The sequence below is a fragment of the Pipistrellus hanaki genome (assembly GCF_964339955.1).
Source record: "Pipistrellus hanaki genome assembly, chromosome: 8".
Classification (NCBI taxonomy): domain Eukaryota; kingdom Metazoa; phylum Chordata; class Mammalia; order Chiroptera; family Vespertilionidae; genus Pipistrellus; species Pipistrellus hanaki.
The window spans coordinates 36,120,736-36,144,196 of NC_140510.1; the positions used below are offsets into that span (position 1 = coordinate 36,120,736).

At 42.6% G+C, this 23,461-nt stretch overlaps 1 protein-coding gene across 10 annotated transcripts in view; it reads left to right on the forward strand.

The window, feature by feature from the left end:
- Positions 1–23,461, forward strand: part of TANC1 (tetratricopeptide repeat, ankyrin repeat and coiled-coil containing 1) — a 232,722-nt gene that overhangs the window by 74,626 nt on the left and 134,635 nt on the right. For all 10 annotated transcript variants that reach the window (XM_084891445.1, XM_084891443.1, XM_084891450.1 and 7 more), the window contains one exon: positions 3,139–3,220. In XM_084891445.1, the coding sequence (XP_084747571.1) occupies positions 3,160–3,220 (61 nt within the window). In that variant the 5' untranslated portion in view covers positions 3,139–3,159. The remainder of the gene's footprint in view (positions 1–3,138; positions 3,221–23,461) is intronic.

The window sequence follows — 23,461 nt, forward strand, 5'->3', positions numbered from 1 at the left end:
TTCATAGCACTGGGCTCTGCAAGCCTGATGGTCCCTTTCTAGAATCGGATGTTGGGGGAGGGGGGGTGTTTATAAGTACATAGTGTGTGTTTGTAAGTGTCCAATGGGCTTCTGTGGACTCTATACCGCCAACGTGGGCCCCTCCAGCCCATTACTATAGTTGCTCTCTCTGACCCCACACCCCTTCCAGATGGGCACAGTCTGTAGGTATGTACATTGATGAAATCAAGTTTAGTTATGTCATTGGGACTCCTGGTGACTTTACATAGCTCCACTCCGATCTGTGTCTATTTTAGAATTTAGCTCACTGGGAATAGTCTTATTTTTTCCCTTCCAGGTGTGTGTATGTAGGGGTTGCTTACTTTTGTATTCAAGTATAATCATTTGGTGTCTCCAGGTCATAGTTTGAATAGGTTTTGAATATACATTTAAGTTCTTTCCCTTGACTTGCTATTTATGGAGGAAAGCAGGAGCTGGGGAAAAAAAATTGCAGCAAATATTTGATAGCCTCATCCACTTACTCAAGACCACTGATGTGGAAGATGTGGCTGTGCAAAAAACAGCCAAGCTCCCCCACAATAGGCATACCCGGTGCCTGGGAGGAGCTGCCCCGGTCAGCGTCTACCAGTCCTGTCCTGTGGTAGCTATTTCCAAGTGGCACGATGGATGGAGCTGTGGATTGGTGCCAACTGGGTGATTAATCAGGATTACTCTGGAACAGTTCAAAAGGGGCTTTGGACGAGCTCTTCAAGGTTTTTCTTTGTTTTATTTGTAAAGTGTGTAGTCTTTGCTAAATGACAAACCTTGAATGTTGATTGACTTATTTGGAGAAAAAAATGTCTGTGCTTGCTAGGCATCTCTTTATTTCATTTTGCCTACTACTCTTTTATATAGCACATGCCGCTCCGTTTCTTTCTTTCTTTTTTTTTTAATATATATTTTTTATTTTTTTACAGAGAGAAAGGGAGAGGGATAGAGAGCTAGAAACACCAATGAGAGAGAATCATCGACCAGCTGCCTCCTGTACCACCCCTACCGGGGATGTGCCCCCAACCAATGTACATGCCCCCAACCAATGTACATGCCCTTGACCGAACCAGGAACCTTTCAGTCCGCAGACCGACGCTCTATCCACTGAGCCAAACCGGTTTCGGCTGCTCTGTTTCTTTCAAGTTTGGCTGTCAGGAGAAATCTGTCTCGGTGGAACACACCGAGTCCTCTTCCAGATTCAGTGTTGGCCCTTTAGGCGGAGTCGTTTTTCCCCTGGGTTCACTCAAAGTAGCCTCAAAACAAAACAAAACAAAACATATTTTTATTGATTTCAGAGAGGAAGGGAGAGGGAGAGAGAAATAGAAACATCAATGATGAGAGAGAATCATTAATTGGGTGCCTCCTGCACGCCCCCTACTAGGGGTTGAGTTCACAACCTGAGCATGTGCCCTGGCCAGGAATTGAACTGTGACCTTCCTGGCTCATAGGTCAAAGTCCAACCACTGAGCCATGCCTGGCTGGGCTCAAAGTAGCATTTTTAAAGAAAATTGGGCTCTAAGCCATGCCCCCTTTATGTGTAAAGATTTGTTGGGAAAATGATTTAACTTCGATACATTTTAGTATCACTTTCTCAAATTCTGCTGAAGTTATGATCTCCCTCGTATTTCTGAGGTTTGTTTGCTTGTTGAATATTTTGTTTGTTTGTTTGATTGATTGCTGTTGCCCAAAGCCTTCATTGCTCGGAGAAGAGAGTGGGGTCCACAGGAAGAAGGAGGACCCTCGCTCTCTGGGAGTCTGCAGTTTGGATTCTGGCCCTGCGCTCATTAGCTGCCTGATCCCTGGGCAAGTCAGCCTCCTAGGTTTTGTGTCTTCATCAGGAAAACAAAGGGCTTGGAAAAATAAATAGAGGCCTGGGCCCAATGATAAGGAAGAGGCCGCCCTGCACACTTACTCTGGTGGGGTTCTGTGAATGGCAGGCAGGCAGCACACGCTCCAAGCCTCAGCGATCCCCTCAGCACCTGTGTCTGAGAGGTCACGAGCGGTGTTCCACCGAGGCCACTGGAACCATTCAGCAACCCAGGCAGGTTTGGGAGCTCTGCTCTACCTAGGTCAGAGTTTCTCCCTCCCTCCCTCTGCTCTCTCCTCTTTCTTCCTTTATCTTTCAGCAGCAGCCTGCTTGCCTTCTACCTTCTCTGTAGTGCATTAGTCATGATGTGGCGGGTAACACAACCCGCTCAGTTTTGTCACTGCTTGGAGTTGTCCAGCCATCTCATCTCATCTCAGCCGTGGAGGGAAGAGAGAGCTAAAGGAGACGGCCCAAAGGATGAAATAATGGTCCTTTTGTCTGTCTCTTTGCTGTTGATGGTTTCATGTTTCATCTTAGGCCTGGACCATTGTACTGTTGTGGTTTTTTTTTTGGTTTTTTTTGCATGCTCAGTACAACCCTGTTTAAAACTACAGCTGTTTTATTGAAAGGATTCAGCCCTAATGCCACTGGCCTGGGCTGCTTTCCTTCCCACCCCCCAAAAGACTCATAACCGTTTGTAGTAAAAGCCCATGCTAGTGTGTGCTGTTTGATCACATCCCCTGACATCAGTTTTAAAATGTGTTCCCACCGTGTTTATTTTGCGATTGCTTAGAAGGTATGTTTCATTCTGATAGCCTTCCCAAATGTTTTCCTTGTGGTTCTGTAATCAGTAGCATCTGTAGAACAGGCCTTGAACCATGTAGCTTCCTTCTTAATCGTTATCTTTTTTGATTCTCAGTTTTAATGTTTTCTTTTGATGAACTAGGGTTGGGAGGACCTGCATTCCTATTGCCAGACACCAGACAGTGATGTCCCCAGATCTACTCTCATAACCTTAATTAGATGTGGAATGCTAAGAATGCACTTTGTGTTTTGTTTGTTTGTTTTTACTTTTATAGTAAGACAGTGAACTTCATTAAAAGTGATGAAACACTCCTTGTGCCTTTAGCATTTAGTTCCCCATCTTCAGTCATAGAAAATTAATGTAAAACTCAAGGTACCGTTATCTTATCCTAAATGATCTGTTTATTTGAACTCAAGTTACCGCTAATGTCAATATGCAGGTTATATTCTAACTTACAGCTGCTAATTCCTCTCCCCACCCCTCCTTTTCCCTTTAGAAACAAAGGAGTGTGTCGAAAATGTTAAAGGCTGTGCTGAAGAAGAGCCGAGAGGGAGGAAAGGGGAGCAAGAAGGAGCCAGGTATGTGTACAGGAAGGAGCTGGGATGATCAAGCCTGGTGGGTGTGGCAGTAGGACCCCAGCCCAGGCTGGGCCCACGTCCCTGCCTTGGGCACGGATCCGAGAAGTGGTATGTGTTAGAGTGGACAGCATATTGGAGCTGTGAGAAACTAAATACATGCCTAGCTTTTTTTTTTTTTTTTATGAGAAATGACTTTGAAATTGAGTTTGGGTTATGAACCAGATCCTTCCCTAGAAGGCTTGTTCCTAATTTTGAAAGGTTATTCAGATCCAGAGTTCCAGTTTGAGACATTGTGTGTCCAGGAATTTGGTTTCTAGGAAGTTTTTACCCTTTTCCCACATGTGACTGCATTTTCTGTTTGACCAACTGCTGGCTGACTAGTCCTCCTCTTTTGAGGATCAGATTATCCCCTTAACAGGTGCAGCCCACTCAGTGCCAATTTTATTTTGATGAGAGCTACTTAATTTGGCTTGGATTTCATTTCTGTGTGTAGAGTCCGGTACATTTGTGGTCACTGTGACTCCATTCGAGTCCATGTGGAGAAGTGCTCTAAGATCATTTTAGTGACCACTCAGTATTACACCCTCTTTCTCTTGCTAGAAAAACTACAGTGTCTGCCTGTATTGTGCAATAAAATTCTGTTAGCCTGGATTAATTTCCCTGAAATGGTGTCATTTCACTCTAAATTCATGTTAACCCAGCATTGGAGAAATGCTGGTTTTCCAAGTTACTGAATGATTAACATTTCAGTTCCAATTTCTCTTAAAATACAAAAAAAAAAAAAAATCCACTTATTTTCAAAACATCACTGAATTATAGTTAAGTCCTTTGCTAAAAAGATCTTGTAATACCATGTGATAATGTTAATATCTGTTGTTTCTATACTTACAGATAAAGTGGACGTTAAAACTTTTTTGAATCTGGACCCTAGACACGTTTTCTATTAGTTATCCCTTAAACCAAGCCTGCAAAATGGCACACTTAACCTTGAAAGTGGGGTCTTTGTGATAAAGTTGCTGTTAAGATCCCATGAGAAGCTTCTCATTAATGCCTGAGTAAGCAGATACGAAGAAGAAACCAGTTTTTAATGATAGAAACAGGAGACCATAGTTAGCTCTTAACCTTAGAAAATCAAACCGTAGCTTTGAATAATTAATTAGAATTGTTACTATGGAGAATTTTCAGTTCACATCACTTATATCCAGAGAGACATTCATCCCCTGTTGAGTCATGGCCAAAACATCCTTCTCTTTATTTCTCTGAAAGCAATTTAAAAAATATCTTTTTTTTTTTTTTTTAGTTTTGGCTCTTCTGACACTCATCCTAGGACCTTTATTGTTTGATTCTTTGTAATTTTTAGCATAAAGTTAGATCCTAAGCTATCTGTCTAGAGTTACCAACCAGAAGCCAGGGTTTCCAAGTCAGAACTACCCCCTTAGTAACAGAATCTTTCACAGCAGTCCCAACTCATCTATCTATATAAAAGCCTAATATGCAAATTGTTGCCTTGGGAGTTTGGTAGAGAGACTGGGAGTTCAATCTCTTGCTGTGACATGCCCTAACCACCAAGGGGCAGCACAGAGCTAAGGAAGGCCCCAGTTGGCAACCAGAAGACCCTGATCAGCCCTCATCACTGGCCAGGCCTAGGTACTCTACCCATGCATGAATTTCGTGCTCTGAGCCTCTAGTGTGAAATAACAGTATATGAATAATTTTGACAATCTGCCTTTCAGATGGATCAGACAGTGAACATAGTTTGCATTTAAAATTTTATTTGTAGACCATGTGATTTTGGGTTTAATTTCCCTGAGCAAATACTATTGTGTTTTTGTTGTTGTTGTTTTCTGAATAATTTTTTAATAATAAGCCCCACACTATGGCTTTTCAGTAATGCAATCCAACTTGAAAAAAGCAATGAGAACATTTCTCATAAAACATCTGTATGGTATGTGCCTTTTTCCTCTTAACTAGAACCCGGTTATATTAGTTGGGGAACAAAGCAGATGGAATTTTAAATCTTGAAGATATGTCACAGATGATTGGGAAAAATACTTGGAATTTGACCATTTATATGCTCAGCTCTGTGCCAATTCTCATTATATACGTAAATCAGATCTAAGTTTCTCTGTAAATTGAAGCTGGCTAATCTACTGAAACGGCTCTGAAACTTGGGTAATAATATCTCCTGCATATGGAAAAATTTTGCCCTACTGTTTCCAATTAAAACCAATCTTTGTTGTAAACACAAGGGAAAATTTATTTTTATATACTTGAACTTGAAATCATAGAAATTTAGGAAATATTTGTCTAAAATACTGAGCTCCACTTTTCATATCCTTTGTAGATTGTTTTTACAGACAACCTTGAAATACACTTTTATGTTGAACCTAGTTTAGGAATTTGGAAAAAGATCACTGAGTTTAATCTATTACTCTTCAAATGAAAATAAGTATTACGAAGTATTAAAAAGTTGTTATATTCTCAGCTCTATACCTAGAAGAAGATATATCATGTGACTACTTTAAAATACCGGTAAATGTTATCAGGGAGCGAAATTCAAATTATATATATAAAAGCCTAATGACCAGAACGACCAGTGGCTATGATCTGCACTGACTACCACGTGGCAGATGCTCAATGCAGGAGCTGCCGCCAGCCTGCAGACCCTGATCACTGATGGAACCTGCTGGCCAACTTCCCAGTCCCTTCTCTTGATCGGCAGGCCTTGATGGCCCAATTGGGGCTGGGCCCCTGGGCTGGGACGGGGAACCAGGCAGTGGACGCAGCCCCTTTCCCAGGGGGACTGAGGGCTGGCTCCCTCCTTGGGACTGGTGGCCAACCTCCTAGGTCTCTCCTCCCTGGTCCCTCCCCTGGCCGCCAGGCCCCGATTGGCCCGCCGCCCACTCACAATGGTGGCGGTTGGCCCCTCCCCCCTGCCGACAGGCCCCAGTTGCTCAATAGGGGCCTGCCTGCCAACCTCCTGGACCTCCCTCTGGCTGGAAGGTCACAATAAGGGCCAAGCCCTGGGCTGTGATAGGGTACCGGTGGTAGGTGGCAGCTTGCAGATGGTGAGTGAAGGAGGAGGCAGGGAGGTGGGAAACCACGTGGTGGCAGGGTGTGGGTGGTGAGGGAAGGAGGCAGGGAAGCTGATAGGTCCTAAATACTGGCCAGCCCCAGGGACTCCACCTGTGCACAAATTTTGTGCACCGGGGCTCTAGTATGTATATAAAGTTTTTTGAAATATGTGCAGTGAGATATTAAACTACTGAAAGCCATTGCAAGAACTCTAAAAATAGCAAAAGTCTTTTTTATGGTTATGCTTTTTTTTTTTTTTTTTTTTTTTTTTTTTTTTTTTTTTTTTTTTTACCGAGGAACTGTCTAAAGCAGAGCAAAAATTGTTTTCTGGAGGTTATCGAATCAAATCAGAGAATGTAATATTAAAAACTTCAATACATGTTTTGGGAAAGTAAATTTACCTTGTCTCCACCACTCCATTAGGGTAAATGAGCACTGTCTTTCTCTTGACCTTGAGCTAGGCCCAAGGGAACAAAAATTGACATTAAACCATAATGTGGTGAGTGCCAGACGAGGGCATCTATTTTTGTTTTTCATTTTTTGCTCTATGCTCTTATACTAGGACTTTGATGTAAAAAAAAATAAGCTCTTACTCTTTTAAAGCTCTACAGAGTAGTCTATACAACCTTCTACCATGCCTCTTTATTTTAAGTAACTTTTATTATCAGAACACTTTCATGTTACTATTATTAAAATTATTTAAATTTGAAAATGAAATAATTACTGAACCCTAAGAATGGGCATATTCTGACATCAAATCCAGACCTAGAAAGAGTTTAGAGTGAATATAAGAGTAACATAAGACATTAATATATTTTCTGTACAGCAGCAGCAGCACTATTTAGAAAATGAATAGGAAAAACAGTCCCATTTGATAATTGAAACAAAAATTTAAATACTAACCCAAGAAGAATTGTACAAGCTTTATATTGAAGAAAATACTAAAATATTACTGAAGGACTAAAAGGAAGACATAAAGAGAAATATCATATTCCTGAATGGACAGATTTGTGTTTTTTTTTTAAACCACTAGATCTTACAAACTGTGCACCAGTGGGGTCCCTCAGCCTGACTTGTAGGATCGGGCCAAAATTGGCTCTCTGACATCTCGCGAGGGGTCCTGGATTGTGAGAGGGTGCAGGCCAGGCCGAGGGACCCCACTGGTGCATGATCAAGGCCGGGAAGGGATGTGGGAGGTTGGCCAGCCGGGAAGGGACCACGGGAGGGCTCCACGGCATGTCCAGCCTGTCTGACTCAGTCCTGATTGTTTGGATCCCAACCGCAAACTAACCTCCTGGTTGGAGTGTCTGCCCCCTGGTGGTCAGTGCACATCATAGCAACTGGTCAACCTGTCGACTGTCTGCCCCCAATGGTTAGTGCACATTATAGTGAGTGAGTGAGTGACCTTAGCATATCATTAGCATATTATGCTTTGATTGGTTGAATGGATGACCAGATGACTACACTTAGCATATTAGGCTTTTATTATATAGGATTCCATTTAATCCCCAATAATATCCCATTTTTTTAAGACTTTATTTTCTTGGAGCAGTTGTGGGTTCATAGCAACATTGAGAAGGAAGCTACAGAGATTTTCTGTATCCTCCCTGACTGCACTCATGCATAGCCTTGCCCATTGTCATTGCCCCCCATCTGAATGGCACTTTTGTTACAACTGATGGACACATCAATTATTGCCCCAGACCCAGGTTTACATTAAGGTTCACCCTTGGTGTGATACATTCTGTTGGTTTGGACAAATGTATAATGGCACCTACCAACTATTACAGCAAGACACATCTTTTTGTTGCTTCCAAAATTCTATCATTTTTCTTAACACAGCATAACCATTGGGTTAAAAAATTTACCTGAAAGAGAAAATGCTCAAGCATAGCCAAGGGGAAATTGAACGTGTGGGGCAAATGCATCTAAATGGCTGAGCCTGGGTCCTGTGCCTGGGCTCTAGCTGCAAGAGAGGCTGGACTTCTTAGCTCCGATAGGGTAAGGTGGACTTTACCTCCCCGCAGGACTTGCATTGCAGAGGATTCTTCCTGTATACACTTTGGACAGATCCCCTGTACTTCAAAAAGGAACCACGCATAGAGATCTAGTGCCGCTCATTCTAATAGCTGCTGCTTCCAGGTAGTAAGTACATGGTACTTAGCTGGTGTTTTGGACCTTGACTGGTCTCCAAGAAATGAAATGTAATTTTGCCCAGCCGGTATGGCTTAGTGGTAGAGCATCGACCTATGAACCAGGAGGTCATGGTTCCATTCCCTGTTAGGGCACATGCCAGTGGTTGTGGGCTCAATCCCCAGTAGGGGTGTGCAGGAGGCAGCTGATCAGTGTTTCTCATCATTGATGTTTCTACCTCTCTTTCTCTCCCTTCCTCTCTGAAATCAATGAAGATATATTTTTAAAAATGTGATTTTTATCTAACATCTATGCTGTAATCTAAGCTAAGCTCACGGTTGATAGTAGTTTGGTTTTGTTTTGTTTTAACCCTGGAGATAGTGACAGTAATTTGAAAGCATTTGACAGGCAAGGATTCTTGCCCTCCTAGAGAAGTCTGGTCCCTTCCCCTCTGTGCAGTCCTTCTCCTGCCCTCTGCCAGGCTTGCATCCATAGACCTTTGCCCTATCCAACGATCCCAGTTACTCCATGTTGATGTGGAAGTAGCTTCAAGTTGAGGCAGAAGAGCAAAGTTCAGTGAATTTTAATTGTGGTCCTGCCTTAATTAAAATACAGACTGATTAAGGAGAGGTTGCTTAATATACCAAAATAATTGTTGATTAGTCTTTTCCTTTCCGTTTAATTATCTGTGTGTGTGTTTTTCAGCAGGGGGGCTTAGTTTGAAGCAATTAATTTTTTTAAATAAAACTGACCTTCACCTTTTTTGTTGTTAAAACCCAGTTGGTTGGCTAAAGACACTTGTAATGGTGTTAATTAAGACATTGGATAGTCTCTAAGCTTGAGTATGTACTGAATTAATCTGTTAGTTTTGCATCTAATCCTTCACTTTGAATCTGTAGTAAAAGGAAGCTGTTTGCCTCTAAAGTTTAAAAGCCATTGATGTGATTGTTGAATGCGGTATTTTAAGCCATTCCAGGCTGCAGTCTGGTTTTCGGTGGTACCTTCTAAAAATGCCTCGACACAAACGATGCTTTGTTTTATCTGGAAAGTATGAAGCTGCTTTTGATTATTCTGTGAGGCATTGCCCATTTTCTGTGGTTGTGGTCTATTATTTAGGAATTCAGTGCAGGGGCTGTCTTGCTGAGCTCTGGATATTTGGTTAACTGACCCCAAAAATGTTTCCCAAGCAACAGAACAAGCAGAAGTCATTCAGTGAAAAGCCTTTGTATTTCTCTTCGCCAGGGCATTCGGACACATTCTGTAAAATATTAGGATATGCTTTAAACACAGGATGGGACCTGGCTGGATTTTACGAGGAGCAGGAATACGCTCCCTGTGGCTTGATTGTTCCCTCTGTCCGTGTTCTCTTTGTTGTCCCTCATACATGCCACAAAGTCTAGGTAAAGCACAACTTTTAGAATTAGAAGGTACAGATTCTAATCCCAGCCTGATAACTTCCCAGTTTATTTGAATGTAGACAGATCTCTTAATTTGGCCAAGCTGTTTTACAGGGATGCTGTTGGGTTAAACAAGAGCACATCTTTGTAACCTTCTCTCCCTTGACATTTGGCTTCCTCTACTGGTAGATATTCAGGACAGCCTGGCTTTCTTGAGGAAACACCGTGGCTCCTTAAAGAACAAACATGCCCTAACCAGTTTGGCTCGGGGATAGAGCATTGGCCTGTGGACTGCAAGGTCCCAGGTTCAATTCTGATCATGGGCATGTACCTTGGTTGCAGGCACATCCCCAGTAGGAGATATGCAGGAGGCAGCTGATCAATGTTTCTCATCAATGTTTCTAACTCTCTATCCCTCTCCCTTCCTCTCTGTAAAAAATCAATAAAACATATATTTAAAAAAACAAAACAAAACACAAACATAACCCACCTAAAACTTCTTGTTCCTTCTCTGTTGAAGAGAAAGCAGGAGTTATTGCAGGCAAAAGAGTGATGTTCTAGAAGCTTCTTTCCGTGACTTTCCCACTTCAAAATACTGATTCTGCCATTTGGATACCAAAGGCTCTTCTGCTATCTGTACCCTTTCCCTCATAACAAAAGTGGGAAATCTCTGAACTGTTGATGTATGGAGGTTTATACTTTGAAAACCATTCATTTTACCTTTTAGCCAATGCCAGGTACTTACTTATGTTTTATCCTTTTTCTCTGAGAAGTTAAACGAAAAGGCCTGTTTTTCCCTTGCTCAAGGGATTTCAGGAGCCAGAGAGCAGCTTTAACAATAGATTTCAAAGTACAGTTTATAAAGTTTCTGGGTGTTTCATCTCCACACATTTTTAGTTAATGAAGGTCTTTATAGGTGGAAGCACCCGTCCACGCTCTCTTTTGTAGCTTCCCCACTGACTGAGGGAAATCTGAAGGATGAAAGAGAGGAGGGAGAGAGCCAGTACTTCCTGGGCATTTATCGAGTGTCAGACACCTACACATAATAGCCCAAACTGCTCCTTCCTGCGCTGCCTGTTTCCTACCAGAGACATAATTAGAGAAAGCTCTGACCGAGAAGGTGAAATCAAGGCTCACCCTGGATCTTCCACCTTTTATGGCCAGGAAGACCTCGAACAAGTCACAGCCTATCCCAATCATCATAGAGGATGGATGTGGCAAAACTCTGAAACAACCCTTACTTACTTGGATACGGTTTTGTATGTATATTTGTAAATGCAATAGGAAATGCAACTTACTAGGGAAATATAAAAGAACAATTCAGAGTTCATTTTTCAGTCAAATCTAATGTTCACAAATAACTTTTTTTTCATTATGACTGCTTTTCTGTAAAAAGAAGAAGAAAAAAAAGCAACAAAAAACAATGGTCGTATTTTTGTATAGACCTTGTTTTCAAAGACCTAGTTTTGTCATGGGTAGCTTCTTAATTCTCATAAAAAAAAAAAAAAACCCTCACAATTTGAATTTTCATGTGACCCATTTTCATTTCCTTGAAGGAGAATTCCATGGTTTTATTTCTATTTTACAGAAATGTAAAAAACTTGATTTTGTAGAATCCACTGTCAAGTATAGTTTCTGAGAGGGGAGGTGGTCTACCAAAGATTTTTACCTAGATTGACTTCTTTTCTCCATGGAGGAGGATCTGCATTTGTTATTCCTCTGAAGGGCATTAGCCTTGCACTTGTCCAGTAGGATGGCCATTGTGGGTAACGAGTTGGGAGCCCTAGCCATGGGGTAGAGCATTAAACTGAGAGACCCTTCTCCACCTCTGAAACCATGGAGTTAGAAAGCGGGGTCTGTGTCTCTCTGCTCTCCTTATCCCCCATTCTCTCCCCTTTGGTGGCAGGCCAGTTATGACACATCTGCCATCAAAACTACCAACAGACTCAGATTCTTGTCCTATGGGACCACAGCACTATCTTAGGGGGAAGAGAAAAACAAAACAAAACAAAACAAAAACAAAAAACACAGGACCTGAGTAGCTGGTTTTTAATTCTTTACTCCCTTGCAGGGGTCTTCACACTACGGCCCGCGGGCCACATGCGGCCCGCAGAGGAGTCTGATCCTGCCCGCCAGGTTTTTTGGGCAGTGAGTGCAGCCGAGGTGTTACAGTAGGAATTAGTAGTTCATATAGTCCGGCCCTCCAGCTCTCTGGCCCCCACTTTAAAAAGTTTGAGGACCCCTGCCTTATAGTGTATTTGTGTCAGAGAGTTGACCATTTTTAACAGCTAGATTTGGTACATGATGAGGCTCTGTGTGCCTCGAGACAGTCCCAAAGCACAGATGATGGAGTGAATATGTTTCTGATACAGGACGTGCATGAAGGTGGCTGTAATGGTTTGGGCACTTGTCCGGAGTTTTTGTAGACCATGGACTGGCTTGTAGCAGAGGTTGAGAGCTTGGATGCAAACTCCAGGTTAAGGATGGGAGAGGGCCACCTGAACACTGCCGATGTGCTGAGGGTTGTGTTTTTACTTCAGGTTTCAAAATTTAAAATTTATTTGCTTTATGTTTTTGTAAGGGTTGGTTTGTTCCCACTCAACTGTAAGCAAATTTTCTAAGTAACTTCAGAGTTAATGTTGAAAATGTGTTTTTTTTTTCAAGTACCAGATCTTAAAAATATTTTGATTTTTGTTTTAGTTCATGCTGCCATAAAAAACACATAGAGTGAGTGCCTTACACACAGAGATTTACTTTCTCACAGTCGTAGAGCAGGGAGGCTTGAAATGAGAGCGTCACACAGTTGGCTTCTAATGAAGGTCCTTGCAGAAAGCTTCCTTCTCCCTGTGTCCTCACGGGCAGAGAGAGAGACAGCGGGCTCTCTGACCTTTCTTATAAGGACACTAATCTCACCCTCATGACTTCATTTAAACCTCATTCCCTCCCAAAGGCCCTATGCCCAATACCATCGCATTGAGGGATAGGGCTTCAACATAGGGATGGGGGGCGGGGGGGAGGAGCACACATAATTCGGCCCATAGCACTTGTCTTTATTATTCTCATTATAAATGCAATACCTTATTTAATTGGTTATAAAACATCATTCTATGTACCACGAAGGAAGATATAACTGTCAAACTGACAATACTTTATTACTAGTTAAAATGTCTTGTATACTAATGAAGATTTCCTTTTTTACCTACATATCTCAATTTTCCCCACCGTAAAACAGAAGGAAAATGTAAATGAAATAAGTTGGTTGAGATATTTTACATTTATTTTCAGAAACCTATTCTTCGAAGTCTTTTTTATACCTAGTGATCGATATCCATTCCCCGCACTGCACCTTTTGCCAGCGAGGGCAGTAGTGCTGCAGTGTTTCCTGAGGTCTTCACTGTTTTCTCTTGGACGCTGTTCCAAGCTGTCGACGGCCACTCTGCCAGTTTGATGCCATCCTTTGATGATTTCAAAAGGAGGCTTTAATGGAAGGCTTTCAGATAACATCCAGGTTTCTTACTCTTTCCGGAGTGGACCTTAAGTGGTTTATTGACTGAAACCTGAAAGGGGTTACAGTTACTCCACCAGACGCAATAGCCCGGCTTCACACAGTCCGTGACCGCCCCGTTACAGCCACTGCCTGGCCGACAGTGATTCTTATATGCCATCAACTGTTAGATACATTTTGGTTTGGGAAAAGTTAAAGTGAGAATATATATGGATCTATGAATCAAGGCCCAGTGTAGTATGTGCACACTGGAGAAAACGTGGAAAATACTGCTAGGAGTGAAAAACAAAACAGAAACCCAAGATAGTTTTTTTATATTGTGCTTATCCTTTTGAATGCCTTTGAAAAATATCTAATACTTTATTGTACCAATATACCATGATTTTGTTTGGGTGCATTTTAATTGTTTCCATGTTTTTCTCATTCATTAAAAAATATGCAACATAAGTATTTTGGTGCAAATCTTATTATTGTAGCAGAATATTTATAAGCAAGGAATTAATAGTGAAAGGAAACAAACTTACAGAAGTTCATCATACCTCTTGCCAAATTGTTTCCTAGGATTGTATTGGTCGCTGCCTGTGTAAGCAGTGTGGGAGCATGCCTGCTTGCGTGGCTCCTGCTAGGATTGGGCATTTGTGGATTGTAATCTTTGCTAATTTTATAGGTTAAAACATCTATTTGTTTTCAGTTCACATTGCATTTGTTTTTCATTCACATTTCTTTGAGATGGACAGACATCTTTTCTTTGAATATGGAGTGCCCATTTACATATTCCCTTCAATGGTTGTCTTATGTCCTTGTACATTTTTTTCTGTTGGGAACCTATGAGGCTCTTCTTCCCTTTTCCTAGTGTTGTGTGGTCGTGGGCTTCCTTACAAAGTCACACAAACAGGAATTTTCATTAAATTGTTCTTAGTGAAGCTGCCTGGCTTAAGTGGGTAGAAGTGCGTCCTGTATTTTTTCTGAAATTGTTTTCGTTGAGATCTTCTAGTCTGCCTGCTTATATTTAGACATTTATTTTATCGAGAAACCAGGATAGAAGCATAAAACAAACCCAAACGAGGTGCCGGGTTCTCCACAGCGTTTGAGAGCATCCTGTGTCTGTGCACCATCAGAACTCAGTGCTTCCTGCTCCCTGGCTCTGCTGGAAGTGGCTTCAGGCAAGTTCCTGTCTGAAGGCAGGGCTAGTTCCAGATAGTTGAGCATCTCAATTACATGTATTTTTTAAAAAGATATTTTTATTGGTGGGGGGGGGGGGGGAAAGAGAGAGAGAGAGAGAGAGAGAGAGAGAGAGAGAGAGAGAGAGAGAGAGAGAGAGAGAGAGAGAGAGAGGAAACCATTGATCTCCTGCACATCCCCTACTGGAGAGGGAGCCCATCATCGGGGCATGTGCCCTAACTAGGACTGGAACTGGCAACCTTTTGGTGCATAGGGTGACCGCCGACCAACTGAGCCACACCAGGCAAGGCCTTGGCTACTGTATTATTAAGTGTACAGATTTTTATCCACAGCTTATATTTTCATATTATGGGTAGGAATTATTTTAAACTAAGATAAAGCAATAAAATAAAAGGTTTTAGGTTTAGAAGCGTTTTAGAAATTGAGTTCAGTATCTTCATCTTTTTGAGGAATATTTGAAAAAGAGGCATTGGGCCACTGCCTCAGGTCATGTAGCTAAAGTGAAGTTGGGTTCGAAGCGTAGTTTTTGATTCTAGACTAGTTCAGTTTCTGTTGTGTCTCTGGTTGGCTTCCTCATTTTTATCTCTAGTGCTGAGTGATAAGACAGTAGATTTCCTTTATATTTATAATTTCTCTCTCCAGGGATATTTGTTTTGATGTTTTGTTGTTCTCCCCTTGCCCCCTCCCCAGAAGTGCTTTCTTTTTCCTTCATTGGAAAAATTATTCTGAAATGTTTACAAGGAAGGTCTTAATCTAGACTCTGTTACTTTGAGTAATATCTCTAGTTCTTTTTCTGTATCTTAAAGCCCATTTTTATTTGGTGTCCTTGAGACTATTAAAATTACATCCTATGTTTTGGAAGAGCCATTCAAATACCATACCTGTAATAGTTAAATTAAAAAGAGCAATGCAGCCTGGGCCAGTTTTGCTTAGTGGATAGAGCATCAGCTTATGGACTGAAGGGTCATGGGTTTGATTCCAGTCAAGGGCACATGCCTGGGATGTGGGTTTGATCCCCAGTTGGGGGCATGCAGGAGGTAGCCAATCAATTATTCTCTCTCATCATTGATGTTTCTATCTCTCCTTTCCTCTCTGAAATCGATAAAAAATATATATTAAAAAAGAGCATTGCAATAGTATTAAAAGTAAAGATAACATCTCCATTTCTTTTCTGCTTTCCCTTTCACTTTCCAAAGGCAATTCATGTTAATGATTTCTTATTTGATCTTTCAGGGTGGGGCAAAAACAGGCTCATAGTTGTATCCACTTTCAAATATAATAATTAACAAATAAAACAAGAATAAACAGTTTTGTAAGTAGGTTTACACTTATGAGTATGTGAAACAGTTTATTCTTACATTATTACTTACTAGAGGCCTGATGCATGAAATTTGTGCAAGGGTCTCAGCCCCTGTCACTGAGGCTTTATCCAGAAGGACGTCTGGTCTAATTATTGTATTTGAAAGTGGATACTATAAACCTACTTTTGCCCCACCCTGTATATGTACACAGACACACATCCTTAAGAAAACCCACATAGACCTTACAATGTGTTTTATTTTGCAAATTACTGTGTTGATTGAATGCATGTTTAAATTTTTTTTTATGTTAGCATATACTAATATATAGGCTTTTTAAAAGTTGCTCAGTATTATATTGGTCAAATGTTTTATAAGTTATTTTATTATTTCCCTGTTGATGATTGTCATCATTACAATCAGTACTGCAGTAAATCCCTTTTTTGTACACTGCCTTTGCTTTCATGAGAATAGTTGTAAGAAAAACTGGTGGTTAACAAATGTGTTCATTTATAATTTTCCTAGATTTTGTCCAATTGCCCTTCAAAAAGGGGGCATTAAATTACTGTTCCACCTTTTGTATGTAAGAATGTTTGTGTTTATTCACATGTTTACCGTGGTTATCATCAAACTATTTCATTGTTGCCAGTCTGAGAGGGAAAAACTGTATCTCATTGTTTTAATTATGCAGTTCTTTAGAACGAATTCAAACACATTTTTTAATGTTTACTGGTCATTTGAAACCATCCTGCCTGGACCTGTAAGTTGGGCTCTCCACAGCTTACCAGCTGTGTCAACTTGAGGCAATTACTCCTGAGTCACTTCTGAGGATCAAATGAGTTAATATTTATCAAGTGCTCCAATCCATGCTCTGCAGCTAGTGTTTGATATATAAGTATTTGTCAAAAGTAAAGACTTGACTTTCTCTGTCCTGCCTGTTCACTTAACTTATTTTTCCCTCAAGTTTGACAGCTGTTTTAATATTTTGGTAAGGTTAACCATTGGTCATTTACTAGCCAGAGTTCTAAGTAAGTCAAGTGTGTCATGTTTAATTTTGAGTTATCAAACCTTAAAAAAAAAAAAAGCCATTGAAGGTATTCCTGACTTTTGGCAGAGTTAAGTGAAGGATTCTGTTTTAATTCTGTAAGTTCAATGTTGAAAACTGACTGAGAGGTTACAGATCATTGTTTCATGGGGGTCAGCTTTCTGTCCCTGCTGTGTGAGAGTCTCAGCGCTGCTAATCTGATTAAACCTCTTAGAGCTCTGAATCCTTAGCTCTGAGATTCTGAAGATTAGGGATTCTGGAGTTTCTCTCCCTCCATTCATGAAATTGTTACCATGGTTACTGGACTCCCCAAATTGTACCCCAAATCCGCCTGGTTTATGGAAGCAGCATCTTAAACATGAATAAGCACTCTGCTGGTTTGCCTTCAGCAAACGTAGTAAGAGGCCAGTTTGAGCATACCCACTAGTTCTCTTTAAAAAGTCATTTCATTTTTCTGGACTTCAGTTTTCTTGCCTTATAAAATGAAGGTGGTAATCTCTGTGTAAATTAGTAATCATATAGGTCAAATGAAATGAAGGTTTTTGTTTTTTTTAAACTTTAGGCATGATAACGTTGATAACATAGGGAATTTGTTCTGCCTTTACACATGGTATCCTTGGTTTTTGGAAAGGCCCATTAATCAAGGGAATAAAATATACAAATATTTAAATTTCTTTTGGGAGTTTTTCGATAGTCAAAAGTTGGATTCACTAGGAAGTGGGTCCCCTGGGAGAAAATATGGCAGTGCTAGTAAAAGTTGCTCTTGGAGTGTTTTCTGTGCATCAGGTACCATGTTAAATACTTATGAACCATTACCCCACACAATCAATAGCTTATCAATAGAGGTTAAAGAACTAGCTTAAGACTGCACAGTTACCAAGTGGCAGAGCCAGGATTTGAACCGTCTGTCTCTCTGTCTCCAAAGCCTGTGTGCAGAACAGTACAGCAGCCAGGTTGCTTAGGTTCAAGTCCTAGGTCAGGTTGCTTCGTCTCACTGTTTCAGTTTTTGCATCTGTAAAATGGGGATGCCGGCAGCATCGACTTCCTAGGATTGTTGGTTGTCTTGAGGATTCAGTGAGATACAAAGTACTTAGAACAGTGCCTGGGTTATAGCAAACGTTTTATAAATGTTGGCTACTATTATAATTTATGGTAATTTCTGTACCATTTCGGCTTCTTTGCTTTTCCACCCCTTGGCTCTCCTTCCCAGGCGTTAGTAATTGGTGGCGTCTTAACTTTATTTCATTTGTTTCCCTGTCTGTGTGGCACACGTGACCCTGGCCACTTCAGCGGCTGCAGATGGCCCAGAGGCGGCAGGGAGTGCTGAGGGACAGTTGCTGTAAACAATCCAGGAGGGCACGTGTTTACTGGGGGGAAGGGGAGGAGCGAAGGGGGTGGTAAAGGGGAGGAATGTGAGCCCTGAGTGCAGCACTCCTTAGCAGAGTTCTGCACCGAGTGTGTGTGCATGACAGGTGTTGTGTTCTTTGCCTCGGCTTTGCGAGCACTGGCTCTAGTAGTTGTCTGTCGATTCTGAAACCTGGCCGGCTCACTGCAGCTACTGTGACTCAAACTCCCATCAGGCCTCCTGACTCACTCACCAGCAGGGGGGCCCACGCTTCTGTTTTGTTTAAAATGGTTTTTGAACGAGTCGCCAGTTTTGGGAGCCTCTGGCGTGCTCTTCGTTCCTGGGTGCATGCAGGGCCAGCCCCGTCCAGCCATGGCAGAGGGGTGTGGATGTGTGACTTTGAGGACACTCAGGGGAAAGAGCTCCCCCTTTGCCTAGTCAACTCTGTTCTTGGCAGCCTGGAAAGATTCATTTAAATATAGATGTCCAAGCAGACAAGTGAAGGGATTCCATTACCGCAATAACAAGGAGCGCTATTTGATCAAAGTCAATTATCAGTCTTTTATCCGGTTCTGGTGTTTGTGCCGGTTCCTCATCCACATTGGCTTATTGTCACACTCACAAGCTAGACACACGGAAACTAATAAGCTATTGAATACCATTCTGATGTTCACTTTCCATGCAACTGCATGGAAAATGTTGGAGGGCGATCTTCCCAGAGTGAAATTCAGAGAATGAATGAAGCGAGTAGCTTGCATTCCGCGTTATATTTGAGAAATCACAATTGGAGTGGAATGTTAATACGGTCAGCTGTGGTGAGACAATATTGACATTGTTGCTAAGATATCTTAACCCGGCATGTCATTGAGGCTGCTGTTTCAGCAACTGAGCAGTGGTTTATTTTTATTTTTATTTTTGTCTTTATTTGTGGTGGTGATGCTGGAGGAGGAATAACAGCAAATAAAATGACAGAGGCAGAAAGTGTAGTCATCTCATTCTCTCCCCACTCCCTGCCTCCGCAGTGCAGGCCTGAGAAGGATCTTGTGCAACAGCCACATGCACACAATGGATTGAGGCTGCTGCTTTTTAGAATTGGTTGTATTGCATTTTTTATGTGTTTTTTTGTGGGGAAGAAACTTTAAACACTGCCTAGAAACTTTGAGGCGTTTTCCCCCCAAATGTTTATGGATCCCATTTTCCTTGTAAGGAGTTGAAATACACTAAATGGCAGCAGTTCCCTTTTCTTCTCTCTTTCTCTTGTAAGGAGGCCTGTTGGCAGCCAGCTTTGCTGACGGGACTGCCAGTGTGTGGATTCGTTAGTGAGGGGGTGGTGTGCTGGTTTACAGTATTGTTCTGAAAGCCATTTCCCTCCACTTATTTTTCACCCCCAAAATGCCTGCGTGTCCAATATGACAGAATGTTCCTGATGAGTATCACTCAGAGAAACATGACTTGCTAAATGATCTGTAGATGACAGTCAAAATTTCTTAAGCACCAAAACAGGACTCCGTGCTTGGTGTACATCTTGGTTAAGGAATCACATGGTGTGGGGAGGCAGACTAATGTGATTCCATGATTAGAAATTCTGACGGCCTGGGTTCAAACCTGGATTCTTCTCTTACAGACAACTTAGCCTTTCTCAGCCATGGTATCCTCATCTGTAACAAGAGGGCAATGACAGCATTTACTTTAAATGGGGTAGGATGCATGAATAAACTAATGTATATAAAGTACTTAGCAAGGTGTCTGGTCAAAGAGTAAAGTCCTTTTAAAAAATACATATTTTCATTGATTTCAGAGAGGACGGAAGGACAGAAAGACAGGAAGGGAGAGAGACAGAAAGATAGCCACATCGGTGATGAGAGAGAATCATTCATCAGCTGCCTTCCCACTGGGGATCAAACCCACAACCTGGGTATGAGCCATGTCTGGGAATCAAACTGTGACCTCCTAGTTCATAGGTCGATGCTCAGCCACGGATCCACACCAACCTGGGCACTAAGTAAAGTCTTAATACTGCCAGCTTAACCATTCTTATCATTCAGGCAGACACATTCAATGAGCATCCTATCTAATAAAGAGGGAATATTGCTAATTGACTGCCACGCCCTCAGAGATGGCAGTGCCCACAGCCACAAGATGTGGTGCCCAGTCCCCTGTGCCCCGCCTCATCCGGCCTTGGGTACCACTCAACATACAGGCGAGCTGTGCAGCATGGGGGCCCATCCTCATCATTCCTCATGTCACTCTTCTCCCCTCACCCTCAGAAAATTATATGGAAAAAGGAGAGTTTTCTATGTCCTAAATTAAAAGGGTATATTCGGGTGGGAAAAGTTTAATGTTAAGAGAAGGATTTATTGGTTGGAGCCTGGAAGTGAAAAGCAGAGAAGTCAGTGGAGACAGAACCAGGTCAGCAAGGTTCCTTTTAATGACTTGGAAGTTCATACAGTCCGGACCCTGGTCTTGGACCACATGGTGCTGTAGGAGGAAGCGAGTCCAGAACTTCACCATGAGAGCAATCAATGACAGACATCTGACATCCATGAGACTGGGGGAGAGATGGCTATGGCCAGGCGGGCTAGCTGGACCAGGGCACGTCTGAGCCGGGTAGACAAGAGTAAAACCAGGAGGCATAGTCAGAGGTGCTTGGCTTCGAAAAAGTGAGCCCTCCTTCCCGGGAAGAGACTCGGAGCAGGACCTTGATAGACAGGTGGGGGTGGGGAATGGGTAGAAGGGGTGTTAGTTGCAAAACCTCTGAGTTAAAAGGAAATTTATGTTTCAAATAAATGTTTAATGGAAAATACAGTGTTTTATAAAACATTCTCATTATAAAAATGTCACAACAGCCGAAACTGGTTTGGCTCAGTGGATAGAGTGTCTGCCTGTGGACTGAAGGGTCCCGGGTTCGATTCTGGTCAAGGTCATGTACCTTGGTTTTGGGCACATCCCCAGTGGTGCGTGTGCAGGAGGCAGCTGATCGATGTTTCTCTCTCATCGATGTTTCTCTCTCTCCCTCTCTGTAAAAAAATCAATAAAATATATTTTTTTAAAATGTCAGAACATAGTTCAACCTTAAAATGTAAAAGAAAAGGGGAGGAGAAAAAACATTGATACTTTTCCACCCTCTTAACAATCACCACCACCTACATTTTATCGATATTCCTTTTTGGTTTTTGTGGTGCGTGTTATTTTCACGTTGTCTTCATAAGGCCTATACCAGTGATCGGCAAAATCATTAGTCAACAGAGCCAAATATCAACAGTACAACGTGATTGAAATATCTTTTGAGAGCCAACATTTTAAAACTAATGCCACTTCTTCAAAATAGACTTGCCCAGGCCATGGTATTTTGTGGAAGAGCCATGTTCAAGGAGCCAAAGAGCCACATGTGGCTCGTGAGCCGCAGTTTGCTGACCACTGGCCTATATGAAACTGTATACTGGCTTTCAAGGTTTATGTTAACCCTATGGTAAACTCAGACTTTTCTTTTTGTAATTTCAGCTCCTCGGCAATGGAAACGGCCCCTGGGGTGCATTCCTCTGCTTGGCTGGGGGAAGGGGGTGGTGAAGAGAGATTTCTCTGCTCAGTGTCACAGTCATGTGAGAAACGTTAGCCATTGTTAGCAAGTTCTGGCACTGGCACTATTGTTTGAAGAGGCTACCAGATAAAGTAAGAGGCCCTTTCTGCACTATGGAGTGAAGGAAATTGTTCGGAAAACACTCTTCCTGCACGAGGAGGGAGTGGAGGCAGAAGGGAAGCATTTGAAGGCTGGGCTTGGGTTATAGTTTACTGCTGCTTCTTAAAATCATAACGTCCCCACTGTTGAGTAATTAAATGAGATTCTTAGGAAACATTTTTCTCAAGAAGGATTAAATAGAGCGTGCATTTTTCTGAGCCTTTGAGTAACTGAGAACGTTTTTCAGTTGGTATGGCAGTTAATAGAAAACTTGGTTCGGTTTTACATGGTTGGCTCGTGCTCTTTGCTCCCTCAGGTTCTGCCAGGGTGAGTCCAGGTGTGGGTCTCCCTTTAGGGAAACAGCCTAGAGCATGGTGGGTCCTTTTCCATCTGCAAAACCCAATTCAAAAAAAGATTGTTTTTCTTTTCTTTGAGTTTTAAAAATTAACTTACATCCTTATTTCCTCTCAGAAATACCTTTTATTTTCCATATTTATAATCTTTTCTCACATCATGAAAATGTTGGACCTTTCTCTGTATCCTCGGGCACCTCCCCCACCTCTTTGTCTTGCGATCGGAACACACCTCTTTCTGACCACCTTCTTGAGAACATGGTTGTCCACCCCCACTGCCTGTGAGCATCCCCCCGGGGGGGGGGGCTTCGAGGACCAGGCCTGAGCCGTACCCCAGACCCGTCATGGGGGGGGGGCAGCCTCCTGGAAGGGCTCGGGCTTCCTTCTGTGCCCTCAGGGAGCTCCTCCTGTCGGGGAGCAGCAGGCCCGGCGGGTCTCAGAATCTGAGTGTGGTGGGTCCCACAGGACCCGGGTATGCAGAGGAGTGAATTCCTCCTGCAGGTGGCTGCCTCACTGCTTCCTTCGCCCGGGCCAGGCAGAGTTGGCAGGATGCTTTGCTCTGTGCGTCGGGAGTGGCATTCGCTGCCTTCACCCTGGCAGAGGCGGCAGGCCCCCGAAGTCAGCAAGAATTAATGAATTACAGTACACAGTGAAACGGGGAGAAACTCTCCGGGGTGCTCGGTGACTAACCATCTCTCTGGGATCCACTTGGCGTGTGTGGTAACGGCTTAAGGTGCGACTGGAAGGAGATGAACGGTGGAGGGCCGGGCGCCCCCTGCGTAGGGAGCTCGGGAGCGCCGTGGGGCTAATTAGCCAGCCGGCACGGGGAGTGAGAACAGAGGAGGGAACAGCGTCTTCCCTCCGTGGCCTAGTACTGCACGCAGACCTACATACACTATTTTTGGTTTTCCCTATTAAATACACGAACGACGTCACGGGGAGCGGCCTGTGTCGGTAGCCTTCGCGCAGGGCAGCGTTACCGGGAGAGAGGATGGACTCCGGATGGGACAGCCTGGGTTCAGGTTCGACGCTGCCATGTGCCAGGGTCCTCGGGCAAGGTACTGGATGCTTTCTGGGCCTCAGTTTCCCGACTGGAGGAGGGGCATAGGTGTTAGCACCTACTGCATGGGGTGGTTGGGAGGATAGGAAAGCATAGATAGGAAGAGTCTGTCTCAACACATAGTAGGTCTAAAGAAAGTATATTTATTATTTTTTAAGGAAGGGTACCCTTC